Source organism: Crinia signifera, chromosome 6, assembly GCF_055691185.1.
Source record: "Crinia signifera chromosome 6, ASM5569118v1, whole genome shotgun sequence".
In the NCBI taxonomy this organism is placed as follows: Eukaryota; Metazoa; Chordata; class Amphibia; order Anura; family Myobatrachidae; genus Crinia; species Crinia signifera.
Genome location: NC_139222.1, coordinates 177,490,265 through 177,508,256, shown reverse-complemented (window position 1 = coordinate 177,508,256; position 17,992 = coordinate 177,490,265). Strand labels below are relative to the sequence as shown.

Genomic DNA, 17,992 nt, shown 5'->3' with positions numbered 1-17,992 from the left:
TGTAGGCAAGGCTTACTCCTTTGCCAATAGCTAGAGGAAAGATCCTAATACCCAATGACTGGACCTGTACATACACATGAAAGATGATGCTATGCTGTATATAAATTGACATGAAGCCTATATCTGGGATACTGGTGGTCTTACCTCATCCTTGGATGCAGAGTCAATCTCTGCAGCCAGAGACTGAGCCTTTGTTTGCGTTGAGAAGAGATTCTTTGCTTCATACAAGCTGAGACTTAGAATCTGTCCATTAAGATCATCATTCTGGTCCCGTAGTTTCTGGTTATCCTACAATAACATCAAAAACACACAAAACAGCTTAAAAACTTTCACTCCATAAAGACATAGGTAATTCTTGAGATACAGAGAAGAAAGCGTTTTGATTACCTTGTGTTTCCTACAGGAATGTTGGTATAAAACAGCTACCCCCGATCTACCACCTTCTAGAAGCTAATGGCAAAAATCTAATATTGCCCATATGAACCCATGGTTCATATGGGCAATATTACCACTTCTAAAAACCCACACTTTAGTAAATATACCCCAGGGAAACAACCATGTAAATGTTCTCTGGTTTTAGGATATGAATTTGGAGTACCATCATTTATCAGACATCACTGGATTCACTCCAGACTCAAAAGGAGAAGAAATGAAAATGGTGTATTACTTAATAGGGGCCAACACCCCACAAGAAAAAGACATGGTCAGATTTTATATTAGTAGATAAAAGGTTAATACCATTTTCAAGCGTCTAATCTCCTGCTCCAGCTCAGACTCTCGTGTTTTAGTGTTGAATTCTTGAAGTCCAGATGACAAGCTTCTTCCTCTGCCAGACCTCTCACAATCTAACCGATAAATCTGCAAGTGTTCAAGCTCCTTGCGCAAGTCCTCGATGAGCTGGAAGTATGGAGAATGACAGCGTTACAATCTATTTAGTGTTAGATACAAATACCCCAAAATAGTATGTCAAACTGATTATTGTCCCCAAAAGCTGGAATGAAATATGATTTTAAATCATGTCAGCAAGCAGACAAATTATTATTATTAACAATTACTTATATAGCGCATACATATTCCACAGGACTCTAGATAGTATAGTTGAACATTCACATCAGTCCCTGTCCCAGTGGAGCTGAATCTATATTCCCTACTACATGTACATGCACACACAGACATTCTAGGGTTAATTTGTTGGAAGCCAATTAGCCCTACCTGTATATTTTTGGATTGTGGGAGGAAACCGGAGTACCCGGAGTAAACCCACGCAAGCACGGGTAGAATATACAAAATCTGCACAGTTACATTCATGGTGGGGATCGAACCCATGACCTTAGCACTGTGAGGCAGTAATGCTAACCATTACACCATCCGTGCTGTCCCTGTATGCTGTATGACAAATGTCTAATAAACTAGTACACTTCATGTAAACCTACGAATTTTGAAACAGAAAATAAAAATTAAAAAACACGCACAACTCATGCTGAGACTCACCTCTTGTGTAGCCTCCCGTTCCCTCTGAAAGTTTTGTCGGTTCTGACGCAGTTTGTCCATCATTTTCTTGTACAGATCCATCTCGTCTTTAAGCCGTAGACTGGTGTCTTCCAGTTTATCAGACATTCTTTGTCTTTCCTGCAACACAAAGGAAATTCAACATTGTGACTGGTTCCTCATGCCGAAATATAGGAAAAAACTTTTACTCATATGACTCAGTGGGCCAAATTAATCAAGTCTTAACAAGAGATAAAGTGGAGAGTGATAAAGTACCAGCCATTCAGCTCCAAACTGCCATGTTACAGGCTATGTTTGAGAAATGAAAGTTATTAGCGGATTGGCTGGTCCTTTAACACTCTTTATTACCCTCACTTTGGGACTTATTCTAGTTCACTCTTTCTGTCAAAATCCTTCTTAGATGGACAAAACCATGTGCACTGCAGGGGGGCAGATATTACTTGTGCAGAGAGAATTAGATTTGGGTGAGTTATTTTGTTTCTGTGCAGGGTAAATACTGGCTGCTTTATTTTTACACTGCAATATAGATCTCACTTTGAAGTAAAACCCCACCAAAATCTAACTCTCTCTGCACATGTTACATCTGCCCCACCTGCAGTGCACATGGTTTTATCCATCTAAGAAGGATTTTGTCAGAAAGAGTGAACCAGAATAAGGCCCTTTATCACTTTTTAAAGCTGAATACATTTAGCCCAGTGTGCATTGTGTATGTACATAAACAGAAAAGTTAGACTCTCCATTATGAGTGCAACTAAGCAATAAACATATATACTGCTCTGATATAAAAGCATCTTCTCTGTCACTAGAAATAACCAGACACAGGTGCTGCAACAGATATACACCCTCAGGAGCCAATAGGTGACAGCTATGACCTTACATAAAGGGGAGCACCACTTTAGTTCACAATGACCCTAATGGGAGAGTGGCCCAGCGCAAATAAGACTCTATTTAACGGAAAAAGTCACAGAAAAGATGCTCTGCACTACAGAGATGTGCCATGACATGGCATGCAGTGACTAGAAGAGAGGCTACATGTATGTGGACACATGGACACTGTACATGAAAACTCCTAGAAACTCTATAGCAAATATTAGGCCGGGGGTTTCCTCACCTCATCTACTTTCTCTGTGTGAGACTTCAGTCTGGATATTGCAGTTAATAAATCATCATTCTCCTCTTCCAGTTCCTGAACCCTGAAAATAACAATATCATATAAAACTGTAAGTCAGAGAGTGATAAAAGCTGCTATGCACAGATATGGTCGGGTTAGCAGCAGCACCTCATGTTGTTGAACAAGATACTTCATGAATTTAGGGCAACATTTAAAATCTCCTTCTACAAACTTGGGGGGGGGGGGCATTGTTTTATGGGAGCCTGATGGGGCTATTCACTTGTTTTGAAGCTCTGTGGGGACTGCATTGCTTATTGCACGAATGCACAGTTTAGACATGTTAAGTGGCTAAACCCATGTCAAGTACTGGGCAGCGCTGTAATAATGGAAGTTTGGGTGCTCAAACAGCTGACACTTCCTGGACTAGTACTCGCCATGTCAGAAATAATCCAGTCACAAGGATCGGCAAACAAAAATAAAAGAAATTGAAAAGCTTTGTTGGGCGCAAAAAATAAAAAAATTGGATTACCTATCTTACATTTATTTTATATTGAATAGATCCCTAAGTCAGGCCATTTCTTGTCTGTCCAGTTTTTCTTTACTTTTGTGCAGACAAATGTACCAGATGTAGCCCTATATTTGTGTATAGGTAATGTTAGCATAGGAGCTTGGTCAGACTGTGGCAGATGGTCTCTTAGTATGTGCTCTCTGTGTTGGGTTAGGTTAGTGTAAGCTGCTCTAGCATCTGCCACTGTCTGATCAGGAGACTCCAGGTACTCACAGACTCACCCCACAGTACCTCTCTCTATGTTTAGCACAGACTGTGAGGTTAGTAGGACTATTTTTGTACTACTGATTGTAAGCGTCCTTTCTGGGCTTTTTTTTTAATTTTGTAATGGAAATCTTTAAGGGCAGTGAAAAATTATCGCATAACTTTGTATCAAAATGTAGGTGACCAAGCCATTAATTGTAGGAGTAACAAAAAAAATAAAAATAAAAGGTGCCACCCAAAATCCAGTGACACAAATGTACCATCACAAATACCATAATGAGGCCTTTCAATCTAGAGACAGCTACCTGGCATTCAGGAGCTCAATCTCTGTTCCCTTCTCCTTCTGTAGTCTGTTATAGGTTTCCCTGTGCCGCTTTATTTCCTCATCCAGTATCTGATCAGACCTGGTCTCCTGGTCCTTCAGCATCTCCTCCAGCTCATGTACCCTGTAGACATGAAACATTTAGTTTTCAAGCCATTTTTCGCTCTTTACACAAACACAATACTTATTATGCACCATATTTTAATATTTAAAAACCCACCACAAACACACAGGATGGTTCACATTTGAATGCTATTTTCCCTTGTGGGTCTACAACCCCCATAGAGGGAGAACAGAATAGGAACCTGCAAGGGGCTTAAATGCGTTCGCCCCCCTGTCGGGCTCCTGACAGTCGGGATTCAGATGTCGGAGAAGCAACTATCGGAATCCCGACTGTCGGTAAGTTATACCATACCTCCAATAGTGAAGGCACTTGAAGACTGTATCTAAATCCAACAAACAGCGTATTAGAGTTGAATGTTTTCGGGACAACAGTCCTGTCCTCAGAATAATTATATATATATATATAATTAATAGTGACCCGCATTAATAGTGACCCAAGCAAGCTAGAAGCCTGCCTTGACCTCATGGTCCAAAAATTCATTGAAAGAGGCTATGATGCTACCATACTCCAACAACAAAAAATACAAGTAATGCAAATTCCACGCAATACCTTATTACAGAATAAAAAAGCTAAAACATTCGACAGAATTCCCTTTGTAACAACGTACACCCCTGCAAGTCAAGTTTTACCTAGAGCCTTACATGCCGTGTGGCCACTAGTGAAGAGTGACCCGTCCTTACCTTGTTTTAAACAGAAAAACATCATGCCCAGCTACAAACGGGGTAAAAATCTAAAAGATATGTTGGTAAAAACAAATATTCTTCCCAAACCCCAAGCAACTTTATTTAATGTACAAAAGAAAAAACCAGGCTGTTACAAATGCCCTTCATGTACAACCTGTAAAACTATGACCACAGGTGCAGATTTTGTACACCCACAAACGGGTCAAAAATTCAAAATAAACCACGTTGTCACCTGCAAATCTCAGTACATTATATATACCATAATATGCCCATGCGGCAAATGGTATGTGGGCCAAACAATAAGGACGTTCAGAGAACGTATGGCTCTTCACCGGTCGGCCATTAATGCTTGCCTAGCCGGAGAAAAAATAGAACAACCGGTGGCCAAACATTTTAAAACTTGCAACCATTCAGTAAATAGTCTACGCAGTAAAATCATAGACCATGTACCCCCTCTACCGAGAGGAGGGGACAGACAAAAAATACTGTCCCAAAGGGAATCTCAATGGATATTTAAATTAAATACTATGGCACCAGAGGGGTTAAATGAAAAAATAGCATGGAATGCATTTATCTAATAACCTGATAATGTGTTAAAATTTGTAAACAAGATTGTAACATTATTGTATGCATTCGTATCTGTGTACATATGGGGCAATGTAAGAGAAGTGCAAAGAGATGAGACAGCCCATACAGACGCACAGATAAATTGTTACGTCCTTTCGTTTACATTAACCTAAAAGAATACTCCAATTTGCACATGTTTTTAACCTTATTGTCCACTCACTTAGTATATTCAGCAGTATTGTTTAAAACACTTTTTTACATGTTTTTAATCACCTTTTTTTGCACTATATTTCCAGCAGTGTGCTGCTGGTCCTATTGACACAGCCTGCAACGGAGCCGGAGGGCTGAAGGAGCGAGCGTCCAGGTAACTAGGCAACGGCAGCGTGTCACCACGGGGGCGGAGCTTACCAACCCGGAAGCCGCACGCACGGACACCGGCGTCCGACACAGGTACACAGACACTGCTGAATAAAAGGTAAGAGAGCGCACAGCTCTACTTCTTTCTTCTTACTCACAGCACTTTGCACTTTCTCAAGCCCACGTCCTGATGAAAAGGCCGACATGGCCTTGAAACGTCGACAGATGACGCTGTAAACCTTTTTGCTTTTCTGCACCAATAAATATGGTTTAAAAACCAGGAGCCCTTTGGAGTGCCGCCTCTTACTTGTGGATCCTGTTACAGGTCTCAAGCATCTATATATATATATATATATATATATATATATATATATATATATATTTTTTTTTTTTTAAGATATAGATATATATTCAACTTGTACTGTATGTCAGTGGCGCACGCAGGGGGTGTTTCTGAGTACCCTGAAACCCCCCCATGAGTATAAGGGCCTGAAAGGGCTGAAAGCGGAGGTCCCCTATTTCCATGGGTACAAGAATTTGAAAAATCGGCCCTTGAGAACCGGAGATATCTGACTTCAAAGCAGTGGTCCCCATCCAATCCTGTTAATTGCTCTTCCCAGTCAGATATTTCAGGTTCTGTCTGACGTAGAGTTTTTCTGAGGGTATATTCCAAAAGCTTCCCCCTTTGATAGACACTAGCAGCTTGTCTCTACTGTTCCCAAAACCAGAGATATCAGCCTTCCAGCAGCTGGTTACTGCTCCAGCTCCACACACCTGGTATGTAGTTTTATATTCTCGTTGGCAGATTGCTCTGTCTCCTGAACTCTGATCCCCTAGTCCCCAGTACCATTTGGTAGGTTTTTAATTCCATTAAAATCTAAGAAATCTATTTCCAGGAACTGGAGATATCTGGAGATATCTGCAGTCAAGCAAGCTGTTCTCCCACCAGAAAATTATGAATAATAAGCACACTCCACTATACACCCCTCCTCTGCATATTAAACATCCTTTACCACCCCGGAAGTTATGTATCAGGACCCCTTCATTCAGCCCAATGCCCCATTCTCCCACCATCTGTGCAGTAAAGGGGTAATTAGTGGAAATTACTGATCCAGGCCCTACATGCTGAGCAGTTGATATAATACCCCCTACCACCCGCGGGACATCAAAGATTCCCCCACCCCTACCGCTGGAGGATTGGTAGGGGCCACAATACATTGCTATGCCCAGGGGACTACACTGCTGCTGTTGATGTATGTATGTATGTATGTATGTATTTATTATTATACATTTGGTCTATCTATAATACTTTAACTGACCCGGCATATACTGGGTCACCTAAGTGTCCATCTCTGTGCTTTGCTCCGTCCCTCTGGAAACCCCCTTCTGAAAATCCTGCATTTGCCCCTGTATGTTACTTATATAATAATATCAATGTCAGTGTATTACCTGTGTACCAGCTGTGTATTGTCATGCTTCAGCTTGCTCTTGACATCACCATTTGTCTGGTTGTCATTCTCCAGTTCTGTCACCTTCTTTTCGAGAAAGCTGACCTACCATGGGGACAATACGATTAGTTCTGAGACTTTTATTACTACTGTATAGAGGTTGCTGCTTCCAGGCCAACAGCAGGGGGCAGCAGCAAGTCTGTATTACTATTTGGCAGATTATAAGAATTTTGATAATCTACTAGAAGCACAGATTGTGCCTATGCTCGGGACAGTAATTGGTGAGAGCCACTTATAAAATTACATTGACACACAATTTTAAACTTGCATAAAGTATTGAAGACATACAAATAAAGCACGCATTTGCCTTTCCGTATCTACAGGCACTAGATAAACACAAACAAACAGTAACAATTAAAAGGAAGGCCTCACCTTTTCCGTAATGTCATTGTCACAGGAGTCTATGCTGTCACGGAATAAGTCCTCTGTGCTGCCATTACTGCTGCTCAAGTTACTGTTATGGAAAAGCTGCCTGCAAATGACAGAATACCATGATCATGCTCCCAGTATTCAAATATTGATCAGCTGTCCAGCACATCCCTTCAGCCAACATCTTACCAGCATTATCCAACGGGTATGGGTTATAGGGTCGACAGTAACTAGGTCGACACATAAAAAAGGTTGACAGTCACAAGGTCAATACAATCAATCAACAAAAAATGGTTGACATGAGTTTTTACAAAAAAAAAAATTTGTGTCTATGTTACATAGACACCGTATAAATGTACTGTTTCGCTCGCCATGCTTCGGGTACACTCAGCACACTCAGTGGCATAACTACCTAATTTTCTCCCTTCCCTCTGCGCCCCCCCATCATGCCCTTACCTGCCCGGCGGCATCTGCGGTCACAGTCCTGTTTCTCCTGGCGCTGGCTCCTGCTGCTATAATGAAAACTGACTCTCAGAAAATGGCTGCCCCCATACTGCAAACAGAAAACTGTCTGCAGTATGTGGGCAGCCATTTTCTAAGTGTTTTCATTATAGCAGCAGGAGCCGGCGCCGGGAGAGACGGGACCGTGACGGCAGGCCACCAGACAGCAGCGGGTAAGTGGTAACTATTTCCCACATGTTCTCTGCGCCTCCCCGCCACTGCGGGAGCTGCGGAGCTATAGCTACGCCACTGAGCACACTATTATATTCTCCCTCTATGTCAACATGGATAGTTAAGTATTAAAACCCAGCTTAACCAGTACTTCCTCATCTTTGCGGCCACCACTAACCCAGTTACATAAGCCGCTACTGGAATAGCAGCGAGCTCGGTGGCTCGCTCCGCTCGCCACAACTTTACTAGCCATAGTAGATGGTTGTGTGGACACAGGAGGGTGGCGTGGACCCAAGGTGGTGGCGTGGAGAGTTCCACAAGTTCCGTAGGGTAGGTGGTGGCCGCAACCTACACTACGTAATTTCTTTGGAGTAAGCGGTGGTCGCAAAGATGCGGAAGTACCAAAATAACACATGAAAAACTCATGACAACCTTTTTCAAGTCAATCTAATGCATGTCAACCTTTTTACTGTCGACCAATAGTGGTCATCCTATTGACTGATGACCGTATTACTGTCCATCTATCGACTGCATCCCTTATCCAAGGGGATGCGGTAATTTGGTCTAAAGCATGATGGTCGACAGTCATTAGGTTGACACCATTAGGTCAACATGGGAAAAGGTCGACATGGTTATAGGTCAAAAGGTTGTTAGTTCGACAGACCATTAGTTCGACAGTCAAAAGGTCGACATGGGTTTTTTCACTGTTTTTTGAGCCGACATGCGGTATTTCATTCCCTACCATCCACTAGGGTGTGGTGGGAGAATAAAATAGTGTGCCGAGCGTAGCGAAGCACAGTGCCCAACGCATTGCGAGCGCACTTTAAACTGTGTTCATGTCGACTGTGTTGACATTCAGGTAACAAAAAAAACAGTGAAAGACCCCATGTCGACCTTTTGACTGTTGACCTAGACATTGTCGAATTAATGACCTGTCGAACTAACGACCTTTCGACCTCTAACCATGTTGACCTAGACCCCTGTCGACCTTTTCCCATGTCGACCATCATGCTGTAGACCAAATGATCCCAACCCTATCCAACACCCCTGTGATTCTAGCCAGAGGCGTAATTAGATATTTGTAGGCCCCCTAGCAAAAGTTTGTAAGGGACCCCTATTTAGCAACGGATGGTGATAAATGTATGTAAAACCTATTAATTAGACAGTAAAGATGGGCCCCCTTCGGCTCTGGGCCCCATAGCAGCTGCAACCCTTGCACCTACGGTAGTTACGCCTTTGATTCTAGCTAACAACCAAATTATCACTCACATTTCCTAGAAAACAAGACCACCACAATATTCCCACTAGTATTCACTACCTCCTGGTCCTCATAGTTGCTACTGTCACAATTGCACACATTTACCAGCACCGACATCCTTCACGTTCCCACCAAGAACTACTACCATGCCCAACATTCTCCCATTATCCCTCATTCAAATCACACGTTCGTTCATTCATTCCATATATTTCCACCTTAATCCAGCACCCACTGTTTTCCAGCATTCATGTACAGTTAATACACATAGTTATGCCTCACATTACCTTATTGAAAAGTGTTGTATTAGAATTATATTTATGATAAATAATTGAATATTGAAGCGAATATTGTGAATTTAAGGCAATAAAGTTAATCCTCAGAAATGGGTGTGTACTCTATGACATGATAATCCCCCCACAAAATTCTGAAGTGATTTTTCCCAGAGTTCAGAAACATGCTGACTGCATGTGTGAGGATATTGAAAGCCCCTTGTAGGGGGGAGCTCAGAATCAGTCAGCAGCTGTAGAATACGGACATGCACATTACTGTCCAATGTACGGCACTAAATTTGGATCTAATTTTATTTTCAAAACTATTGCTTTAAACAAAAAGGGCTTTACCTTCCAAATGCTGTGCTGGAGATCTTTCTGTTGGGACTGCAGGTCATAAACACAGAAGAAAAACAAAAAATTAATCTGAAAATATTACATTCATTATATCTTTATGGTCAGTATGACCACATCCACAGATACACATTATTAAAAGTCGTAACCTGTATAACTACCTGATGTGCCTAGTTTCAACCGGCCAAAAGTTTGCTGGGTGGAACATTTTACCCGTTTTCACCCTCTTAGGAGACAAATATTGAAAAATCCCTGCTTAGTGGGTGGCTCCAAATAACTGACAGGTTCCAGACCACCCAGCAGGTGCACAGGGAAAGGTCACTGTGACAGTTGGTGAACTCTCCATGTGCACCTGCTGGGTTGGTCTAGAAACCGTAGACTAGCTGAGTGACTGTTTGCCTTCACCAAGTAAATATACAGTAATTGCTTATTAATCATTCCATGCCACCAACAGGATCAATTGTCTCTTTTCATGCTAGTGCCCACCAGCGACATATCTAAAGTATCCCTGTAGATTTATTCCTCGCATGTGAACTACCTTGCTGGAATTATTGTCTGACCAGGCAAAGATTAAAACAATTCACCTGTTTGCTTTGAGGTTCTTTAGTCTTGCTTCCAGGTCATTGAGCAGGGTGATCTTCTTACAGCACTGTGTGCAATACATATCCAGTAACTCGCTGTTGTACATGTGCCTCATTTTACGTGGAGTTTGGCCAGCACTGTGTGATAGAGAGAGTTGGTGTCACTAACTGTAAGAGCACAATATCTACTAATCTCACAAAAAATTGTGTCGTACTAGCCCCGGCCATGGACAAAAAAAAAAAAACAGAAAGAGGACACCTTATAACATAGTAATCATATGCTACCATAAAGCTAGAGCTACCTGGAGGAGACTGAGGAGCCTAGGTCAGATAAGGCATGGGTCCTACTCTCATCATCAGGACATGGACTGCTGGGGGTGTAATCAACATCATCTCCTTCACCATAGTCCTCAAATTGCTCCTCATTGCTGAGCAGCGAAGCTGTTGAGTGGCTCGAAATGTCAGATGAAGGATTGAGAAGATTCCTGAGAAGAATTGAAACATAGAAAATGTTAATATCACATTACTCTTCTCCCACCCAAATGATATACTGAACCCCTCTCACTATGCATCCCTGTAACTTCACAGTTAGGAGCTGATTGGCCGGTGATAAAGTACCAGCCACATTATTACTTCACCAAGCTTAGTAAATCTTCCCCTAAAAGCACACCCAACGTGCGCTAGGGACAGCCTGCCGAGTAATGCTCACCGGGCCTGTCCCCTGCAATCCCCCCCAGTAATTAGTGGCTGGGGCATTGTATTAACTGCCTTCAAGGCATTAGCGTTGTCCTAGCCCTGCTGCTGGCTCCGGGCTGCGCACGAGATCTCGTGACAAAAGCGAGATCCCGTGCATGCCCAGAGAGCCGGCAAGGGGGAGAGAAGCTTTTTTTTTTCTCTATGCGCTGATAAGGAGAGTCGAGGAGGCAGACAATAATGGCTCTCCTTATCGGCTACTGGGGGGATAATACATCAATGGGTTCCCACTTCTCCACGTTACACAGGAGAAGCGGGACCCGTTATTTATAAAACGTAAATGCCTATTTAATACATCTGCCCCCATGTTTGCTCTGAAAGCCATTCCCTCAGGATGTCCTGTTACTGTAACATGATAGGCTACTGCAAGCTTATTGTTCCACATTTAGTAAACCGTATATTATCGGTCACTCATTAGCTAAAGCCTGTTTTAGAAATATTTTATTGACTTATATATTGCTAATGCATTGGTTCAAGTATACTTTTCCACTTACGGGTCACCATGGATGTAAAGCCCTCTGAGATCATCATCTTTCCCATTACTCCGGCACTCATCTGAAGCTTCCGAACTCTGGGCACTCTCAATAGCACTGTCCTGATCGGATTCGTGGTGGACATCTTGTTGCCTGAGTGTTATACTCTCCTCATCTGGGAACAGCTCAGAGTCACTGTACGCACCCTCCGTATCCACATACATCCCATTTGGTATTTCAGAGCGCTGTCAAACACAAATAGTCATTTGGGTTAGACTCTAAACCGTTAGAGGTTTACTCTTCTAGTATAAAGACACTTAAAAACATATACATACACACACACATATTATGATAGATAGATAGATTGATAGGATAGATTTCAGGAATCTGGCACTCTCAATATATCCCTAAACTATATTTACTGGTCACCTCCACATTTGACGGCTACCTTATAGTTGCATACATGTGCTGCAGGACAGCGGCACTCCGGACGATAACAGATCCAACTCACAGATGCAGATTACATTATTGATGTTTCAGTGTTTTATTGTACTTTTTTGAAGTTCTGCTTATCTTGAAAAAAGAAACATTCACGCGCACACACACCTTATTGCGGTGATTGCTTTCTGTAATATAGTTGTATGTGCAGCCCATAAAAACACACACACAGAGGTGAGGTTACTTGAGCAGACTGGAGCAGTCGGAGTTCAATTTATCGCAACTGAGGATTTGGATGACTGGACCATTCCTGTGTCAACACTCTGCTCTAGCCCCAGGGTCCACCTCGGGCCCACACTCTGCTCTAGCCCCAGGGTCCACCTCGGGCCCACACTCTGCTCTAGCCCCAGGGTCCACCTCGGGCCCACACTCTGCTCTAGCCCGATGTGGCCCACACTCTGCTCTAGCCCCAGGGTCCACCTCGGGCCCACACTCTGCTCTAGCCCCAATGTCCACCTCGGGCCCACACTCTGCTCTAGCCCCAGTGTCCACCTCGGGCCCACACTCTGCTCTAGCCCCAGTGTCCACCTCGGGCCCACACTCTGCTCTAGCCCCAGTGTCCACCTCGGGCCCACACTCTGCTCTTGCCCCAGGGTCCACCTAAAGCCACTCAGACCCTCATCTCTACACATCATATATGTTATACCCTTATATACAGCATGTGAGATTTATTTCCATGCAAGAAAAAAGGACTCTCCCTTTAAAAAAAAATAATCCTTTACACTGAAATACAGACAGAACATAAAAACGTATCCAATATCAGGAAATTGGATGAAAAAAATGAGTAGAGGGTTTTGAACAACATCTAACTTCCCTGTTCCTCTTATGTTACATGATAAACACTGAACAGCCAGGGACACTCATCCTTTCTCTATCTATGGGGAATCAAGAGGGGAATTTCTCACTGGTAGAATGAAAGCAGGGGTATTACCAGAATTCACACCATATGTATGAACAGTATCAGTTTTATGTCAGAAGAGATGACGATCCAAGCCGGTTTGTAACATTCCTAATGACTGCTGAATATAGTCCTATAAAGTCATTTATCTTTAGTGTTCTGTGACGAAAGCTGTCCAATATGTCAATTACATCATCACAATGTCCATAAAGAGAGATTAGTAATGTCACTGTAATCCAGTATTCCTTCTTTATGACACCAGCATATGCAGTCTGCACGAAAGTATGTTACAAGGCCACACAGAACAGATTTTTACGTCTATTAAAGTCCTCCTTCCCAAAATTACAATGGAAGGGACCCTGTACCTTCGGGCAATTCCCCAAGATGTACAGTGATTAATAACTAGTGATATCTGTGTAACCCTATTATACAGAGAAAAAATATAATATAATATAATATAATATAATATAATATAATATAATATAATATAATATAATATAATATAATATAATATAATATAATATAATATAATATAATATAATATAATATAATATAATATAATATAATATATATATATATATATATATATATATATATATATAGGACTGGCACTCCAGCTGTGAGGGGCAAATACCTGGGTGCCTTCTGGAGACAAATGGTGGAACAAACAAGAAACAGGCAGCGGCACTCAAAGGATTTTTCAAGCAGTGTATTCAAAGGTCAGGAACCAACGTTTCGGGGTATCGGATCACCCCTTTGTCAAGGTACAAGTGAAGAAGTCTTCACTTGTACCTTGACAAAGGGGTGATCCGATACCCCAAAACTTGCTTGAAAAATCCTTGGAGTGCCGCTGCCTGTTTCATTTATATATATATATATATATATAATATTTCTGTATCTGGCTCTATTGCTATCTTTGATAAACATGAGAAATTGTTTAAATGCCTCAGCAAAGCAATCTATATAGATGGAATGAAGTAAGACGGAGAGTTGTGTATCTGCTGGGAGTATGTCACAGGTATCTACTACTCCCACAGTACCATTACACTTGCTAATTATACAGAATTTCTGTCAGGAGTTGGAAAGCGGAGACAAGGTTTTATACAAAGTCTATAGGTGTGAAACCAGCATAAAAATGCCTACTTCAATTCACTGCCATGAAGTCACAGCTAGCAATTTCTCAACACAGCAAACATCCATTAGTAACACAAAAACCATGTATAATGTGGTGGAATGAAATGTGATTTAACAATACCTCAGATGATACAGTCAGTATATAATACAGAGACAGTAAGTAATGGCACATTTCAGCAAATAGTGAAAACTACTGCTTCTATATAGAATTACGGAATGTGGGCCGGGCAGGGATGGGTGAGGTAAAGCATGACATAACTGTGCATACACAGTCATCTATACATTACATGACAGACGTCAACAAACACACACCTCAGTCACATGGGCACTGTAACACGCTAATACACAGTACACTCCCCTCCCCTGGGCATTATCCAGAATTGGTATGAACATTAGTCACAGAAGATCTCTTTGCTGATGGGAAACCAGAGGCTTCACCTACTACAGAAACATCATCATTACCACGTTATATTATTACTAACCCCAGGCTCAGGAAGGGAACAGAGTTCAGCGACAGTAAGAAAAAGCGACTACTGCCTCAGTTACACACAGATTGTGGGCCAGATTCTCTAAGCTTCAAAAGTGATAAAATGGAGAGTGATAAACAGCCAGCCAATCAGCTCCTGTCCGACATTTTTCAAACACAGTCTGTGACATGGCAGGTAGGAGCTGATTGGCTGGCTGTTTATCACTCTCCATTTTATCACTTTTGAAGCTTAAGGTGGCCATACACACCCAGATTTATCTGCAGATCTGTCTGGTTGGAACAAACACATGGTTATGGATGAGAGCAAATGACAGTTGACCATTTGCTTGGAAATGCTAGAAAATTGCCAAACTGTCACTCATCCATAACCATGTTTTTGTTCAGACCAGCCAGATCTGAAGATAAATCTTACTAGTGTATGGGCACCTTTAGAGAATCTAGCCCTGGATCTGAGATATTGCATTTACAAAGAGGCCTCGGGTGAGAAAACCATACTTCAACCTTGGACTAAAAGCTGAGGAAAGTTTCATTCAAAAGGTCATGTATGAACTATAGCTGGATATACATTACTTGATTTCCGTTAACGAAAAGAGAGCAGGAAAATTATATTTTCTGCGCATATTGGCTAGCGTGTTTGCACTAGACCATTAATAAAGGAAGCTCCCGCTTGTTGTTAATGACATTCACTGTCGGCTGTATGTGCAGTAAAATTGGGACTATGGAGGGTATTCATTGCTGTTTCTGTAAGTCGGAATATCGGTCCATTCGACAGTCAGAATTCAAACTGTCGGAAATACTCGGTCAGTCTGAGCACACATGGGATTTCGAATCCACATATATTTTGTTGAAAACAGCTGTGGATTCCACAATCCAGCAACCATTTTTGACTTGCATCGAACACCCACCTATATGGTCACTGACAGCATGCTCTTAGGTGTGGCCACTGAACGATATCGGTCAGTCTGTATGCACTATATTGTATGTCCAGGAGTTCCAGGATATTCAAGGGAAATCATTAGCAATTGTCATCTAATGTGTAAGCTTAAGGGAGGGTTATGGGGAATGGTTTAGGGAAAGCTGAGAAATACTTCTGGTAACTTTAGAGCTTCAAAGGTCACAGGACCACTAGGACCCAGAAGGTAAGTCACCATTGCGTCACCTGGATGAAAGTTTGACATTGTAATATGTCATCACTGTCTACATGATAAATGTCGGCACGGTCAACATTCACAATATGACTGTCGATCTTCTCATATCAATATTATGAATATCAGCTTCTGTGGGGGTCTCCAGCTGCAAACAAGATTTTGCAAGATCGTGCACATGTGCAGTAAGGTCAGCCTGGAGGTAGACACAGCGCATCATCAGATTGTCAGGAGGGGGTGGGAAGGTTCTGCTTCACCTCGATAAAAGGCGAAGCAGGAACAGCGATAGCAGTGTGATCAGCGCCACTATAGTACATCTCACACAATGGGTTTTTTTTTTACCTGTCCAGGAGCAGAGCATTTTCTCCCTCATGGAGAGGGTCAGGTAGGCAAGTGTGGGATTATTAGGTCGACAGTGTCTAGCTCGACCACTATTGGTTGAAATCTATAGATTGTAAGCTTGCGAGCAGGGCCCTCCTACATTTTGACTGTCTGTAATTACCCTGTTTGTTGTATCACTGTCTCCTTTGTAAAGCGCAATGGAATATGCTGCGCTATAAAATAAACTGTTAATAAATAAATAAATAAATAAATAGACAAAAATGATAAATAAGGTTGTTACCATTGGAAATGATTAACATGCGTGATACAAAGTGTCAGCCATTTTCTTGTAGCACACTTTCACCTGGCAAATAAGTGACATCTAGGAATGAGTGGGGCATCCATACCATATGCCAGATTTTCAGGGTCCCTACAAATTCTTGTGAAAATGGGCTGCTCACCTACTTCCTAGGGGTGTGGATCAGTTGGTCACCTGCAAGTTGCTAGACACCATTAGGTAGACATGCATTTATGTCGACATGCAGGAAGGTCGACATGGGTCTAGGTCGACATGGTCATTAGGTCGACATGGCCATTCGGTCGACATTGGTAAGGTAGACAGTGAAAAAGTCGACATGGTTTTTTTTTGTATTATTTAAAAAAAAAACATATATTTTTTGTACCCTTATGTCGACACAGTCAACATAAACAATAAAACGTACCACCGCGTCCCCTCACATGGCTCGCTACGCTCGGCACACTATTATATTCTCCCACCATGCCCTAGTGGTTGGTAGGGCATGAAATACCGCCTGTCGGAACATGGCTCAAAAAGACAGTGAAAAAAAAAAAAACATGTTGATAATATGACACTGTCGACCAAAAGACCCTGTCCACCATACCCAATGTCAACCTAGTGACTGTCGACCACATTCAAGATCCTGATACCCATCCAAGTCCATTCCTCCACTTGGACCTTATCAATAGCCTGAACCACCTTGCACCAGGCTCCATCACAGCGAACATACTCCGGACCAGCTTCTATCTTCTTGGGCCATTGGTCCCTACCTCCCTGGGCAGTGATTCACGGCGGTGGTTTACCATCCTCCACCCACCATTCCTGCTTCAACCCACCAGAGAGCCAGGTCCATACCTCCCAGACAGGGATTCATGGCGGTGGCCACTCCATCTTCCACCCACCATTCCTGTTCCAAAAACATCTGAGGTATACTGGACCGTCAAGCTGGGAATTAACCGGTACCTCCTCAGGTCCCCAGATGAGATCCTGATGTTCTTAATCCACTGGTGGTAATTATAACCAAATATTGGCACACGAACTGTCTTCATCAATTTTTTCTTAGAGCCCAGTGCATGCATTAACCCCCGTTTTTTCTTCTTCAACACCCCTTCCCCCAATTTTTATACATTGCGCAAATTTTTTTAACACATGTATTTTTCATATTTTATGCTTAGAGAGTACTCTCTTTAATTGTTATTCTGTATAATAAATGCATTTGTATTTTCCTAAACCAAGTGTTTAGTGGTCATCATTCAGAAATACCCAGCGCTGTATATTCTCTTTTTTGTCCTTTGTTCTATACGGGGAGATTTACACACTCCCTTATACAGCAGCTTTAATTGGTTTCGAGGTTCACTTCTTTCTTTCTGTCGACCTAGTGACCCTGTCGACCTTAAGTCATGTTGACCTAGTTGTGTAGACCTAATGCTTGTCGACCTACTTAGTGGTGACCCAATGACCGTATCCCCTTCCTAGTGAAATGGTTGCTGGAAATAATGGGATTCACAGACTATGGCATAATTTTGGTC

General features: G+C 42.2%; 1 protein-coding gene across 5 annotated transcripts in view; it reads right to left on the bottom strand.

Moving 5' to 3' along the window:
* RAB11FIP4 (RAB11 family interacting protein 4) overlaps window positions 1–17,992 on the bottom strand; it is a 113,513-nt gene that overhangs the window by 2,101 nt on the left and 93,420 nt on the right. For all 5 annotated transcript variants that reach the window (XM_083148227.1, XM_083148231.1, XM_083148228.1 and 2 more), the window contains 11 exons: window positions 11,704–11,927; window positions 10,759–10,941; window positions 10,460–10,594; window positions 9,873–9,908; window positions 7,326–7,425; window positions 6,895–6,998; window positions 3,698–3,838; window positions 2,621–2,702; window positions 1,492–1,629; window positions 739–897; window positions 145–288 (listed from right to left, as the gene is read on the bottom strand). In XM_083148227.1, coding sequence (XP_083004353.1) covers window positions 145–288; window positions 739–897; window positions 1,492–1,629; window positions 2,621–2,702; window positions 3,698–3,838; window positions 6,895–6,998; window positions 7,326–7,425; window positions 9,873–9,908; window positions 10,460–10,594; window positions 10,759–10,941; window positions 11,704–11,927 — 1,446 coding nt within the window. The remainder of the gene's footprint in view (window positions 1–144; window positions 289–738; window positions 898–1,491; window positions 1,630–2,620; window positions 2,703–3,697; window positions 3,839–6,894; window positions 6,999–7,325; window positions 7,426–9,872; window positions 9,909–10,459; window positions 10,595–10,758; window positions 10,942–11,703; window positions 11,928–17,992) is intronic.